Source organism: Dipteris shenzhenensis, chromosome 15 (assembly GCF_047967505.1).
Source record: "Dipteris shenzhenensis isolate YYH24624 ecotype China chromosome 15, Dip_SZ_1.0, whole genome shotgun sequence".
In the NCBI taxonomy this organism is placed as follows: Eukaryota; Viridiplantae; Streptophyta; class Polypodiopsida; order Gleicheniales; family Dipteridaceae; genus Dipteris; species Dipteris shenzhenensis.
The window spans coordinates 10818178-10832073 of record NC_141610.1 but is presented as its reverse complement, the minus strand read 5'-3'; the positions used below and the strand labels follow the sequence as shown (position 1 = coordinate 10832073).

General features: G+C 44.3%; 1 protein-coding gene across 1 annotated transcript; it reads right to left on the bottom strand.

Moving 5' to 3' along the window:
- Positions 1 to 319: 319 nt before the first annotated feature.
- Positions 320 to 13681, bottom strand: LOC147893346 (plastidal glycolate/glycerate translocator 1, chloroplastic). Its single transcript, XM_087386212.1, has 8 exons — positions 13079 to 13681; positions 12585 to 12900; positions 2692 to 2953; positions 2405 to 2520; positions 2181 to 2290; positions 1874 to 2051; positions 1539 to 1668; positions 320 to 786 (listed from the first exon to the last, which is right to left on the bottom strand). The coding sequence occupies exons 1-8, from the start codon at positions 13442 to 13444 to the stop codon at positions 633 to 635; spliced, it is 1632 nt and encodes a 543-aa protein (XP_087242338.1). The 5' UTR covers positions 13445 to 13681; the 3' UTR covers positions 320 to 632.
- Between the last annotated feature and the right edge of the window lie 215 nt (positions 13682 to 13896).

Below are 13896 nucleotides of genomic sequence, written 5' to 3'. Positions count from 1 at the left end.
TTTGTTATTTCAGTCACTAAGCCTTGTTGAGTCTTGGGATTCCATCAGCCAAGATGGAGACATGCCTCTGCACTCAAGTCAATTAAATTACAGTAACCTCCTTCCCATTTTGGTATTTCAGCCACCAAGCCTTGTTAAGTCTTGGGATTCTATCAACCAAGATAGAGACACACATCAATATTCACCTTCCCAGTAAATGGAGATCACAAGCTCTCATTGGCTTTATGATTGTATATCACTAAACACAGGTGAACATACCATCACAGCACTCACTTTTAAATTTATTCACAATCACGTCAGAACGCTAGCATCTTCCTTAATTTGATATTTCTCAATCAGACTTCATATATGTAGGGTTCTAATGGCTCTCAACAAGACACAGACTCGGCATCAAGAAAAACAATCAGATGCATTCTTCTATTCAATGACACTGCTCCACTTTTGATCTCTTTTAGTATGCCCAAGAAGAGAGCTTTAACATTGGCAACACACCACTACAGTATCAAGAAGACATATTAACCAGCTGGCTGCAATATAAAAATCGTAGGTTAAATTATTATGACAGATAAGATCAGTTTCCTGGGAAATAACAAGAATACAAAAGACTGATCAGGGCAAGGCAATGGACACCGCTACTGGCCAACTGTGAACAGTAGAGACTGTTGTACAATTGGGATAGAACAGAAGACTGATGAAAAGATACCAGTCAGAGCATAGGCAATGGCACAGAATGGTAAAGCCTCTGGCTCTCTCGCAGATAATGCAGCTGTTCCCAATCCATGTGCACTGCAGTTTACAAATTCCAAATGTGGCTTAAGACTTTTTCATCACATCTTTCTCATTTGCCAAACCAGGTCTAGAACACTACTAAAAATCATAACCTATTAATGCACATTCAAGATTTTGTCTATATATATTCTCTAAAAAAAAGCTCTTGCATCGTTGCATTCATTAAGAAGGCTGCCTGTGATATTGAGAAGAAGGGGCAAAAGCATCGGTTATTTCTCTCATTATATGGTACATAAATAAAGATATACGTTGAAGTGAAGCTTGCTGGTAGATTCACACGTAAATGCTTATACACCTAACAGTGCCCTTAGTGAATGGGGATAGCTATCTTCTCAGCCAAATGTGCCGACTCAGAAGAAGAGTGCATAGTATAGACAAGAACTGATCTGTTCCTATGTGTTCACACATGTGCATCCACTGGCATTTGCATCACAGATGTGTGGCATTGCTTAGGTGAGTAGGTATGTACACTACATCAGTGAGCTGTTGTCTGAGTGCTTGTATATGTGCACATAAGTTTGTGTGTGTGATCAGGGACGATAAGCATCAAAACTGTCCAGAGTCTGGCCCTTCAGAAATAAAATAATGACGAATACCAATTATACAGAACCCATATGTCAAGATGATAAGCTTTTATTAAATTTTTTCAAAATAGATGTAGTCAAAGAACCTTAGAACTGAAGAAAAAGTATAATTCACACATGAGCAAATCAAAGGAAGACAGAGTACTTTCAAAATGACATTTTTACCTCGATGCAGTTGCCATGCCACGGGCGATGGGATCCGTCAAGCCAAGTCTATCCATCAGTGTTTGTGCAAAATTTGCTCCCACAAGACCAGTCAACACTACTACTGCTGCTGTGATTGAAGTGTTTGTAACTGAACCCATGACATAAAGATTTATTCAGACTCAAATCCTCATACTTGTGGGTGGAGGTGTGGCTGGTGTGTGCAATTGTGTGTGCATGGACCGGGTGTCTCTGTGGGTGGGTAGATAGACAGATGAAATTAGTGCAAACAGGCATGCATGTATTTACTTGGGCGAGAGAGAGAGAGAGAGAGAGAGAGAGAGAGAGAGAGAGACCTTCAAAGAGGCTGGCAATGCTTAGTGCCAAAGCAACAGTTATACACCTTGGAACAATGGCAATGGTTAAAGAAGGATCTAGTCCTACTAGGCGACCCATTGCTGCCGTCGAATACAAGGAGAAGATTGACGATACAGCCACAGCTGAGAAAATCTCTGCCGCATGTCTCTTGACAAGCTGCTCACATTAAGACAGTGAATCAATTTAACATATTTTTTAAAATTCCGTACACTGGGCTTTTACAAGATCAGAGGAGGCATCTGGCTTTCATATCAACTACAATCAAGAACCTGATGCTTGACATACCTTCCGTTGTTTAAACATCGAAAACGCAAAAGAGAGAATCACTGATCCAAGAAACCCCATGAGTATATCACCAGCTCCTGGATTTCCGGGCTTCTTGGTTAAATATGCACCTGCAGAATTTACAACAAAATCTCTCTAAGAAAATCTTTTGACTCCAGTCACAAATGGCCAGCATCCAGTAATAGCCTGAACAATGATATTAATCATTGGACTCAAGAGCTAACCTAGAGCAGAATCAAAACCAAAGCCACTGAACAGGCCAAAAGCGAAAGCTGCTAGTTCTGCTGTAAGGGCGCACGTCACAATAGGGTGGAACACCTTTTTTACACCTGGAGAAAAGCTGCAACATATCACCAAGATAATCCTTATTTGTGTGCAGGTCATCCTCATGCCAAAGTGAAGTGGAATACGTAGAAGCACATGAATGGAGGAACTGAGCAAATATACTTGAAACAGTAATATCCTTGAATGAAATATGCCCTGAATAACACCTGAAAGAAAGCAACCTCACCCAGAACCCATGATGTAACCAACCACAGTTGCTGCCAGAAGAAAAGGTAAAGTTGTTAAAGGAACCGTTCCACAGGCAGTGGGTGAGATGATTGCCACAATAGATGAGAGCAACATCACAGCTACCCAGCTCCAAAGCTCGTTCCTTGAAAAAGGAGATGGTTTTGCCATGGGTTCTACAGGAATCAACTGTGTGTTGACCATCCTTCGAACCGCAACAGCTGTATATCCAGCAACTGCAAGGGAGGCTACCCATCCACCACCTGCCATAGGACACAAGGGGAGAAAACACCATTAAAACAGGAAGAAATACAACAATTTAAGCCTATGGAAAACACACACCTTTAAGGCCTTCAACAGTTGGCAGCTAGAGGGCAATGACTTCTAGAGGGAAAATTTAACACTATCTTCTCGATATTCACTCTCTTTTGCACCAATCTACTGATTAAGCCACAAGTTGGCCCTTTGCTACTGCACAAGTCCTCTAGACCCACGTTAGCTGCTAGGCTTATCCCCCTATATCCGAGGATTAGTATCCAGGTACATAACATTCTTCCCATGGAAGCGGAAAAGTAAAATCAAACTCTGCCCCTTAGATTGAGCTATCAATTCCTTCCATGACCGATCAATCAATGGTAAGCTCCAACTAAGCTCTCCATCTTTGATATCCTGCTCATGAAAGATAACAACAACAGAGCTCTCAATCCAAACAAGGTTACCTTCTGGTCATATACTCAAAAAAATAGTTACATATCGTGACTCGAACATTGTTACAATCTTTGTACCTAAGAGATACTATAACATCAACATACTTCCTTCCAAATTTCATAACTATCGAGTATCCATATATATCTGTTTATCCTCATCCTGGGTGGCACTCCCCTAGAGAAAACTCTCTCTCTCCCCTAAGAATACTCACTCTATCATGCGTCAACCATGTCCAATTATGAAACATCCAACTTAAACTGCGGTACCTTTAGGGAAACAATCTTACCAAATGTAACTTGCTGTCACGCTTAGTATCTCATAGGCAGAGACCTGACCATTCGTAATGTCCCTTGGGAATATGCAAGAACATATCCACCAAGCCCTGCTTCGTCCTCCTGTTGCCTAACAGACTTCAGGAGAACCAGTAAAATTCTCAACCGTATAACCAAAACATTTTACTCAACCGTATAACCAAAACATTTAACCCATCCATAGTTGTGCAAAGTCAGTTATTTGTACAGTTGGGCATCGTAGAATGCCATCCTATGCTGTCCAGAGATTACAGAAAAAGTATCACTGTTGGATATCCTATACCAAAAAGGCTGTGCACAGTAATCCCTCCTACCACAGGACCATCCAAGACTTAGGATCCATTAACTAGGAATATCAATGTTCTTATCAAGGTACAGACTAATGACTCTTGAGCCTTGGTCAGAAACAATGGAATTCCCTGCTTGGACCTTCTTTAAAATGAACAATGGAGATCCCTACTTGGACCTTCTTTAGATTCCCTCCTGCCACAGGATTATCCAAGTCTTAGGATCCATCAACTAGGAATATCGTGTTCTTATCAAGATACTGACTAGTGAACCCTGAGTCTTGATCTGAAACAATGGAGCTGCCTGCTTGGACCTTCGTTAAATTGACCCCATTATCTGGTCGTACATGGCTTTCTCAGGTATAAAAGTCAGTCCTCATCTAGGAGAGTTCACTTAATTCACTAAGAGAGTTCACTTAATTCACCTCTACCCAATCCAACTCAAGGCTTAACAAATCCTGCAGATGTACCTTTCACCCTACCTGCACTTGGGTTATTCACTTCAAAAAATTCAACATGCGGCATATCCTAGCATCCCATATACTAGTATAGACCCCATATCAAAACTTTCTTCAGACAATACGATTGAATCAGAGTGATAAATCCATCTTCAATCACCATCGTCTAAGACTGAGTTACGGTGATCAATCCATCTTCAATCAACATCGTCTAAGACTAAGTTAGGGTGATCAATCCTTTCCCAAAATCTCTGCCTTGATGTGGCTATATCTCACGCGTGTGTCACGATCCCATACAAATAGGACTGTGAAAGAAACAGACAAGTCCAATCCCTTACTGACTTAATAGTCACAGTAAATGCAGAATGCACAAAAACCTTCGACCTCTTCTGAAATCCATTGAGGACCATAATCAAACAACCCCCCTTTGACTTTGCTCAAATACTTCTTATATTCTTTCAAGTAAATCCCCAAATAGATCACGACTATTTGGTAGGAGCATGTATGGATGCAAAGGGTAAGATCCATGAGGTCTCATCTTACAAACATCATCCTCAATCAAACCACATCAAAGTACCAATAGGTAACACTCAGGAGCCTCTCAACAAGGCTTCTTGAAAAGGATATTCAAATGTCTGTCGTTCAAGGTCCTCCATAAACGGAACAATAAAAGCATCCTGGTATCAGAGTTAGGTTCACAGCTCTAGATCGGAGTACCTCAGCAAGTAGGTGACTCCAATCAACACTCAGGTTTGCTGCGTGGCCAAGTTCTCCGCTGTAAATTCAGTTTACTGTTCTTTATTACAACAAGGATGGAGGACAAAGATTCTAATGTTGCCTCTTCAGCCCCTTGTCTTCCTTCCTCCTCCTCCAGATACCTCTCATTCACCATCCTGAACTTCGGAGAGTTAGGGAAGCTAGACGGGTCGAACTACCCGATATGGAAGATGAAAATCCGGAGCCATCTAGTGGCCCGGAAGTTGTGGAAGCTAACATCTGGGGTGGAGGAAAAACCGGAAGACTTGTTGGACAGCAAGGGGAAAACGGTCAATCCAGTGGATGGTGAAGAGCTTGAGGATTGGGAAGAGAGAGATGCCCACTCCTTAGCATTAATCATTGGGACCACGGAGGACTCTGTTCTTCCGCACATCCAGATGGCCGAGACGTCTATAGAGGCGTGGACTATCCTGAACGATTTCTATGAAACTGACAATACATCAACTGTACAATCTCGACATGACTGAGGTAGACAATGTTCATGACCATCTGACAAAAGTCAAGGTGGTAAGGGACCAGCTCGCGGCAGTTGGTCAGAGGTAGATTCAAGTCAACTGGCATTGTTGATTTTACACAAGCTACCTCGAAGTTTTAAGAGTTTTGTGACTACGGTCACTGTGGGATAGAGGACCAAGCCTCTCACCTTCGAGAAGCTTGGGCCTTTACTATTGCAAGAAGAGACTCGGCAAAAATTGTTTACTCAATTGGACGAGAAGGCTCTCGTGGCAAGGGACAAGACCGGCAAGGGTAAGAAAATCAGCAAACGTAACGATCGGCGCTCTCTTCATCATCACTCGGTATTGCTCCGCTTATGCAGTCAATGAAGGAGAGGAAGGTTGGTATGTGGACAGTGGAGCTTCAAAGCACATGTCCAACAAGAAGGAGTGGTTCAAAACCATGGAAGGTACACATCCCGATTCTAAGGTCACTGTTGGGGATAACCGGTCATGCCTTGCGAAGGGTGTCAATAGTATCCATTCATCACGACTGCAAGAAACGAGGAGTTGATTTCCGGTGTACTATATGTACCAAATTTGTGCAAGAACCTATTGTCTGTATGTCAGATGGACAAGCACAATATGTCGGTCTTATTCATCAACAGCAAGGTCACTGTCACATCCAAGGCAAACGGACAGGTGGTGGATCAAGGTGTCGAGGAGCATGGGCTATTATCTATATCAGTTGGTGCACGAAGACCATGACAGATCTAGAGTATGGCATGAGCGGTTCAGTCACGTTAACTATGGCACTCTCTCCGAGATGTAGAAGACAAAGATGGTGGATGGACTTCCACTGATTGCAAGCAATGATCGTGTTTGTAGGGATTGTGTGGAAGGCAAGCAACACAGGGACAAGTTCCCACAGGAGGCCTCATCACGGGCCAAGAAGCCACCCGATTTGGTTCACGCCGAAATCTGTGGCCTAATGTCGACAAATTCTTTCGCAGGTTTGCGGTATTCTCTCTTATTAGTGAATGATTTCCGTCACATGACGTGGGTATTCTGCCTGGCCAAGAAATCTCAGGCTTTCGAGAAATTCAAAGACTGGAAGGCCCAGGTAGAGAAGGAGAGCGTGAAGGTAATCAAAGCCTTCCGCACCGACAGAGGGGGAGAGTTCACTTCTACCGAGTTCAATGGATTCTACAAGAAGCATAGGATTAAGAGACAGCTCACTACAACTCGCACATCTCAACAGAATATAGTTGCTGAGAGGAAGCACGGGACCGTCACAGAGACAGGGTTGACCATGTTGCCAGGAAGGAATCTCTCAAAAGCCTATTGGGGTGAAGCCGTGAACACTGCTGTTCACATCCTCAACAGAACCAAGACCAACGTTGTTGATGACAAAACTCCATTGAAGCTTATTATGGTAAGAAGCCCATCATATCTCATTTAAGGGTTTTCGGTTCTAGAGCATTTGTGCATGTACATAAAGATGAGCGGACAAAGTTGGATCCCCATAGCCGGAGCCGTATCTTTGTGGGGTACAGTGAAGAGTCCAAGGCCTATCGCCTATTCAACCCAGAATAGAAGAAGATCCTTATCAGCAGGGATGTGATCTTTGAGGAGACCAAGCCACAGCTTGCAGAAGAGGTTCCAGAACTTCCGGCATTACCCCCACACAAGGTCACCATCCGAGAGGTGGAGACGACTGAAGACCCCGAGGAGGAGGAGGAGGAGCATGCCATTCCAAAGCCAGCTCCTAAGTCAACTCCATCAAAAGCTCCTCCATTAGAGAAGAAGCTACCTCAATGGTATTTGAAGACTTTAGCAGACTCACGGGTCACAAACATTCTCAAGAGCAATTCCGGAGCGCGGCGGTCTCAATGTAACATGAAGACTCCCTCCGTGAACTATGCTTTGGAGGCTAAGCTTGCGGAGCCCCGTTCCTCCCAGAAGGCGAAGGATATTCCAGAATGGCAGGAAACCATGCAGGTAGAGATGGATGCTATTTTGAAAAATGACACCTCGGATTTAGTGCCCAAACCAACCAAGCAGAAGGTCATCGGGACTAAATGGGTGTACAAGCTTAAGTTCAAGTCAGATGGGAGCTTGGACAGGTACAAAGTAAGATAGGTGGTGAAAGGCTATGCACAGTCAGAAGGACTTGACTTCGACGAGACCTTCGCTCCCACAACTAGGATGGTGACTATTCGGACAGTCATTGCCTTGGCTGCTCATCACAGTTGGCCTATTTTTCAGATGGATATCAAGTCTGCATTTTTTAATAGTAACCTGGAGGAGGAGGGGCACAACCACCAGGATTTCAGATTCCAGGATCCCCATCAAAAGTCTGCAAACTGAAGAAGGCCTTATACGGGCTGAAACAGGCCCCCAGAGCTTGGTACCAGCGGATAGATGTTTTTTTTCAGAAGATCAATCTTCAGCGGAGTCCATTAGAGGCAAATCTTTATCTCGACACAGAGGGGGATTTGCGGATGGTATTGATTCTATATGTAGATGACCTCATCATTATTGGGGATCATACGAAGAAGATTGCTCAGATCAAGCGACTTCTCATGGAGGAGTTCGAGATGACTCACTTAGGCATACTTCACTACTTTCTTGGGATTGAGGTGAAGCAGGGAAAGAGCAGTATCTTTATTTCACAGGAGACATATTGCAGGGAACTGCTCGAACGCTTTGAGATGGAAAATTGCAAAGCAGCAGTGACTCCCATGGAAACTTATCTGAAACTGAGTGTGGGTGATCCATCTCAGCCGGTTGATTCAGCACTGTATTGACGCTTGGTGGGGAGTTTGCTTACCTCACCAATACCCGACCAGATATTTCCTACACAGTTGGATTGCTCTGACAGTTCTCCGCCACACCAAAGAAGGCTCATTTGGACGCGGGTATGAGAGTGCTAAGGTAGTTGAAAGGTACTTGCACCTACGAGAGGCATTGAGTTGGGAGGTTTCTGTAATAGTCATTGGGCAGGTGACATTGATACCCAGAGATCGACCTCTGGATATTGTTTCTTACTCTCATCAGGAGCTGTGTCATGGCTGAGTAAGAAACAAACTACTGTCGCCCTTTCATCTACAGAGACGGAGTACAGGGCTGCCTATACAGCGGCATGTGAAGCAGTGTAGCTCAGGTGGATCTTGGAGGACATGAATGTGGCCCAAGAAGATGCTACTGTGGTTATGTGCGACAACCAGAGTTGCATAGCGATCGCTGACAGTCCCGTGTTTCACGCATGGACGAAGAACATCAAGGTCCACTACCACTTTGTTCGAGAACTCATCGACGAAGAAGTCATAGAGTTGATATACTGCTCGACCAACGACAACATCTCAGATGTCTTCACGAAGGCGCTTCCAAGGGAGCAGATGGAACACCTCATTTGACCCATGGGGATTGGCCCACAGTTGTGTCATTGAGAGGGGGTGTTAGAAAAGTCATTGCCCCACCTGTGAGCCCTCGTTTTGGGGGGACAAGGGGGCAGGAGACTGTAGGGGGGAAGGGGCTAAGGCTACCTAGCTGCATGGAGGACTGTGCCTGCATGGAGGACTGCGCCAGCATGGTACGGAGGCATGTGGAGCAGTACCAGGACCAGCCAGCAGCAGCAAAAAACCACCAGAGGGGGCCTATTTATAGGCCAGACCAGCCAGGTCTGGTCGGCCCAGGTTCAGCCCCAATAAGGGCCCTGACCAGGTCGGTTTATACAGACTGGACCAACCGGAAAAGTAGTGGCTGACTGCCCTCCTATATAAACCCCCTCCCTCCCCACACTTTTCCCATCACCTCCACTTACAGCCTTGCACACAGGCAAGCGCGCAGAGGGAGAGAAGTGGCTCAGCACTTGACAGCATCCTTTGGCTGTTTGTACATGCTCACCCGTTGAGCTTTTGTCTGCCCACGATTGTGGAAGAATATATCTGAGTTTTGGCTATCTATTTCTCCGTCTCTCTGAGTGTTGTATGAGCTAGATCGGGAGTGAGGTGTGAGTGATTCTATCCTCAATTTCCAACACATCCACCATTTGGACAATTACAATAACAAAGACACATTGTGGGATAGATCAAGGGCAAAAATCGTGAGAGAATGGGTAGCCACACAATCCCACTCAGCGGATATACGCTTAGATGAATCTAGGAACATTCCCAAACTCATCCTCTAAAAACACAACATAGTGCAGTTTCAATCTCACGAGAGTCACTCATAAGATTGAAAACCATAAACTCCATCACGCATAGCAGGGACTAGCTACTATGACATCCCCACTGACGTCATCAGCGCCCAACAGTGGGTGTAGACCATAGTATAAAAGTATGCTCTCACACATACAAATCCACACACCCACACATACTTGAGCATCCATTTATACAAAGTCTTCGTACTGAGTTTCTGTCGGCACTCTGGAGGAGAAGGGCAAACTCAGCCATGACGAAGGCTAGCACTAAAGGAGAAGGCTAATCAAAAAGTAGTCCAAATCTCTTCATTCAAGCTACAACTGCTTGTGAAGTCTAAACGATTTCATTTTAGTCTCTCCCAAATGAGCATCTAAATCTAAATCTAGCTGATAGGGCAACACACCATTTAAGATGGTTTTTGGGCATTGTGTCATTCTATAGGCAACTAATGTGTCATTTTGCTAAAAGGGCAGATCTTCTTATGGATGTCCTCAATAAAAGATGCCTTGTTGTCAAAGGAGGCACATGACAGCTTCGAAAATATGAAGTTTTCTGTCTCATGCCCTTATGTAGAATGGCCGGAATTTTATCATCATACACATGGTAATTGAGCTCTTTGTCATCAAACTTTGTTCTTTCAAAAGCTGTTTTGGCCCCCCAACCCTTTCCCATTCCTTCAAAAGGTGGCATCTCTACCTATACGGGAGCAAGATTAAAGGCATACCAAAGGAGGCTTACATACTTTCTTATGCAGGCCAACTTGTTAACACTTGTTAACCACGTAGAAGAGGTGGTTAGCTTCAGTATAGCCATAAGACTGTTGACATTGAATACAAAAAGGGCAAAGAAAATGTGGTTGCAAAAGCCTTGTCCAAGATGTGGGCTTGCATGTATATCTGGTGTCTCCACCATATACCATGATTGGGCACATGGCATTCATCAGGCATACATGCAAAATTTGAGGGAAGCAGCCATATGAACCTGCATGCCAGGATCATCCTGAATTAAGTTGCATAATGGCTTATTGTAGTTTCGGACAGAATTCATTTGTGGCTTATTATAGTTTGAGACAGAATTCATTTGGTTCCAAGACTCACACTACAGAATGTTGGCGTTGAGAAAAATGCATTCATCTCCTATGACAAGATATATGCGCATCACAAAGAGCTAAGCAATCAAATCAAGTGGCGGTGAAGTATGCAACATCTATAGTTGCCTTGCCAAAAAGAACAAAGTGGACAACAAGCTGCCCATTGGTTTGTTGCATCCATTGCCCATTGCACAAGGCAAGTGACAGATATCACCATGATTTCATTACTGGGCTACCTTCTACAGACAGGAAATGGGATAGCATTGGTCAACAAACTTGCTAAACAAGCCCACTTCATCTCCCAAGGCATGGTATTTCACATCAAAGTCAATGATAGAGATGCACAGCTTAAGGATCAGTCTTGGCAGGAATTACAGCCACGGGCACCGTAATCCCATGACACGGTCTTGGGGATAAATGGCTCAGACTCGCTGAGTTTTGTAGTAATAGCACATGCATATGTCAATTTGGATGAACCCCAGGTAATGCATGGTGCAAAGTTGGGATGACTTCCACTATGGCAGACATGCTGTGGAAGATCAGCAAGCAAGAGATGAGTTGGAAAGGATAGACGCTCAATTGCCATTGTGCCAAAAAGAACATGCAAAATGCTCAGGCGAATGAAGTTTAAAGAAGGGGATTTTGGGCATTTAGGATTCCACAAGAATACATATGCTCCTTGAAGGGTAACACCTGGCCCATAGGTATTGTAGCCCCTACTTAATTATCCAAAGAATTGGGAAAGTAGCATATCAGTTGGACCTACCACTTAGATTCAAAAAATCACGACATGCTTCATATCTCTCCGCTGAAACCACACAAGTATTTTCTGAGCTGCCACCCATAGATTGGGAGGGCCACATCCTCTAATTCCAGCGCGGCTTCACAGATCATGTCCTTTGTAGCAAGGTCCACATCCAGTATCTCATAAAAAAGGAGGGCCTACCTGAAGATGAGAAATCATGGGGGCCTATGAACATTGTGCAAGAGTATTGACACCTCTTGGCAGATTGATGAGCAGTATTCGTTGCCTTAGACGCTCCTTATGGACAACCACTAATTGTAATTTTGAGGCTAAAATTCTTTGCGAAAGGATGACTGTAATGAAGGACTTGGGATACAATCAGCTAGAGACAGCTATATAGGAAGACTGGGGCAAAGGCTGTAAAAGCCCCACCTCCTTTCGTTTGTTTTCACGTGTTATTTGACTTTATTATCCCCCTACTCTACTTCGAGCTCCTGCCTTTCCTTTTTAGCCCCCCTATTTCTCAGTCTCCCTACCTTCCCTTCCGCTATTCCCCCTCTTCCCTTCCACACCTGCTCTTCCTTACAGAATTACTTCTTTAGAGAAACATTGGCATCTATCCCTTTCATGGCTGTTATGTATACTAAGTGATGAATCCAGCCTGCCTCAACAAATGGAAAATGACGAAGGGTCCCCATCTATTGTGAAGTCGTGTATCGAGCCTTTAAAACATTATTCCTGCACAGCGGCGATAACCTTATCCAATTATATGACAGTCATTAGAATCGCGTTAACAGTCTGCAATTTATTGCTTACATCTTTATTCTTTCTGGATGCGTTCTTCATGCCCCTAAAAGTCCAGATTCTGTTAAGAGTTACCCAAAATCGCGCCAATTTTAACTGCCGATGCTGTAGGAACTCCTTTCACTGCTAACGGGAGGACGACCAGAGAGGGGACATAGAAGAGCGGCAGCCAACGTTGAATAAAACTTGTGGCCGGTGCAAAGAAATCAACCAGAGCTGAGGCAGCCTCCGGTTTAACCGAATCACAGATCAACAATAAAGTGAACAGACTAAACATCCCAAAAAGTGCACTGGGGAAGCGGATAGCTGCAGCCACGAAACACCTCTTCAACGCATTGTCGAATGCCAAAAATAGGCCCAGGGAAATTGCCAAATGAATTGCCCCTTTGATCTGCAAAATGCACCCAGTTGCGTAGATTCATATCTCTGTTTTGTGCCACACGTGTAGCATGTAACCGCTGAAACGTATTGAAAGAGCACCAAGAACCAATCTGAACTGAAAAAATCCGCAAACAACTTTTCTGATTCCATCGAACAAATCCACAAAAAAATGAAGATGAAACCATTACATTCTGTAGCAACGTAGGTGCACCTTCCACATTTGTACCGACGGCGTAAGTCTTGCATGTAGAGCGGGGTGATCTCTGATTCTTACTTAAGCTTGCATTTTGCAGTGAAAGACGCAGCAAATTCAATCTAGCGAACTCTGTGCAAAAGAAGGTGTGCATCACAACTTTGCGCAATGAGGAAGCCTGAGCTACCAATCTTAAACGTACATCCTGGAATCCTCCAGCGGGTCGACACATCCTTCTTTGCAAGGGAAGAGCCTTTCTGTGAGAAGGAAATGATCCATACAGATGTCGAGACGGTTGACGATTGGGAACAAGTTTATTACAAGATGCCGGGAAGAGAGCCGCTTCAACAAGCCCCGCCATTCCTTCCAATCATCAACCAAGGCACTTTCGTGGCTCAAGAGAATCGTTGTGCTTTCTCTTAATTCTGCAATCCTGAAAACTTGCACACTCAAACCAATTTTGAAGACGTATGGGGCGTTCCGCTGATCGAGAAGGGAGCAAAGGAAACGTATGAGGCGGGGTAGGCGTCCGCCTCCTTACACGGTCATTCCTGGTCCATTCCTTTTCTTGACTCCTCCAGCCGTTAGCACAGGTAAAGGGTGAGTCGACTGCTGGACAAGACATATATATATATATATATATATCCACGCTCCCCACAACGCAATGGGACGGCATTAGCCACTCGTTCGTTCGGAGTAAGGATTTGACACGTGTGCGTGACTACAAAAACACACCAGTGCCTTCGTGAAGATTATCCATAAGAAAGGAAATTTCATTTTCCCATTTTTTGCCGTGCTGCCCTCTCGGTACCC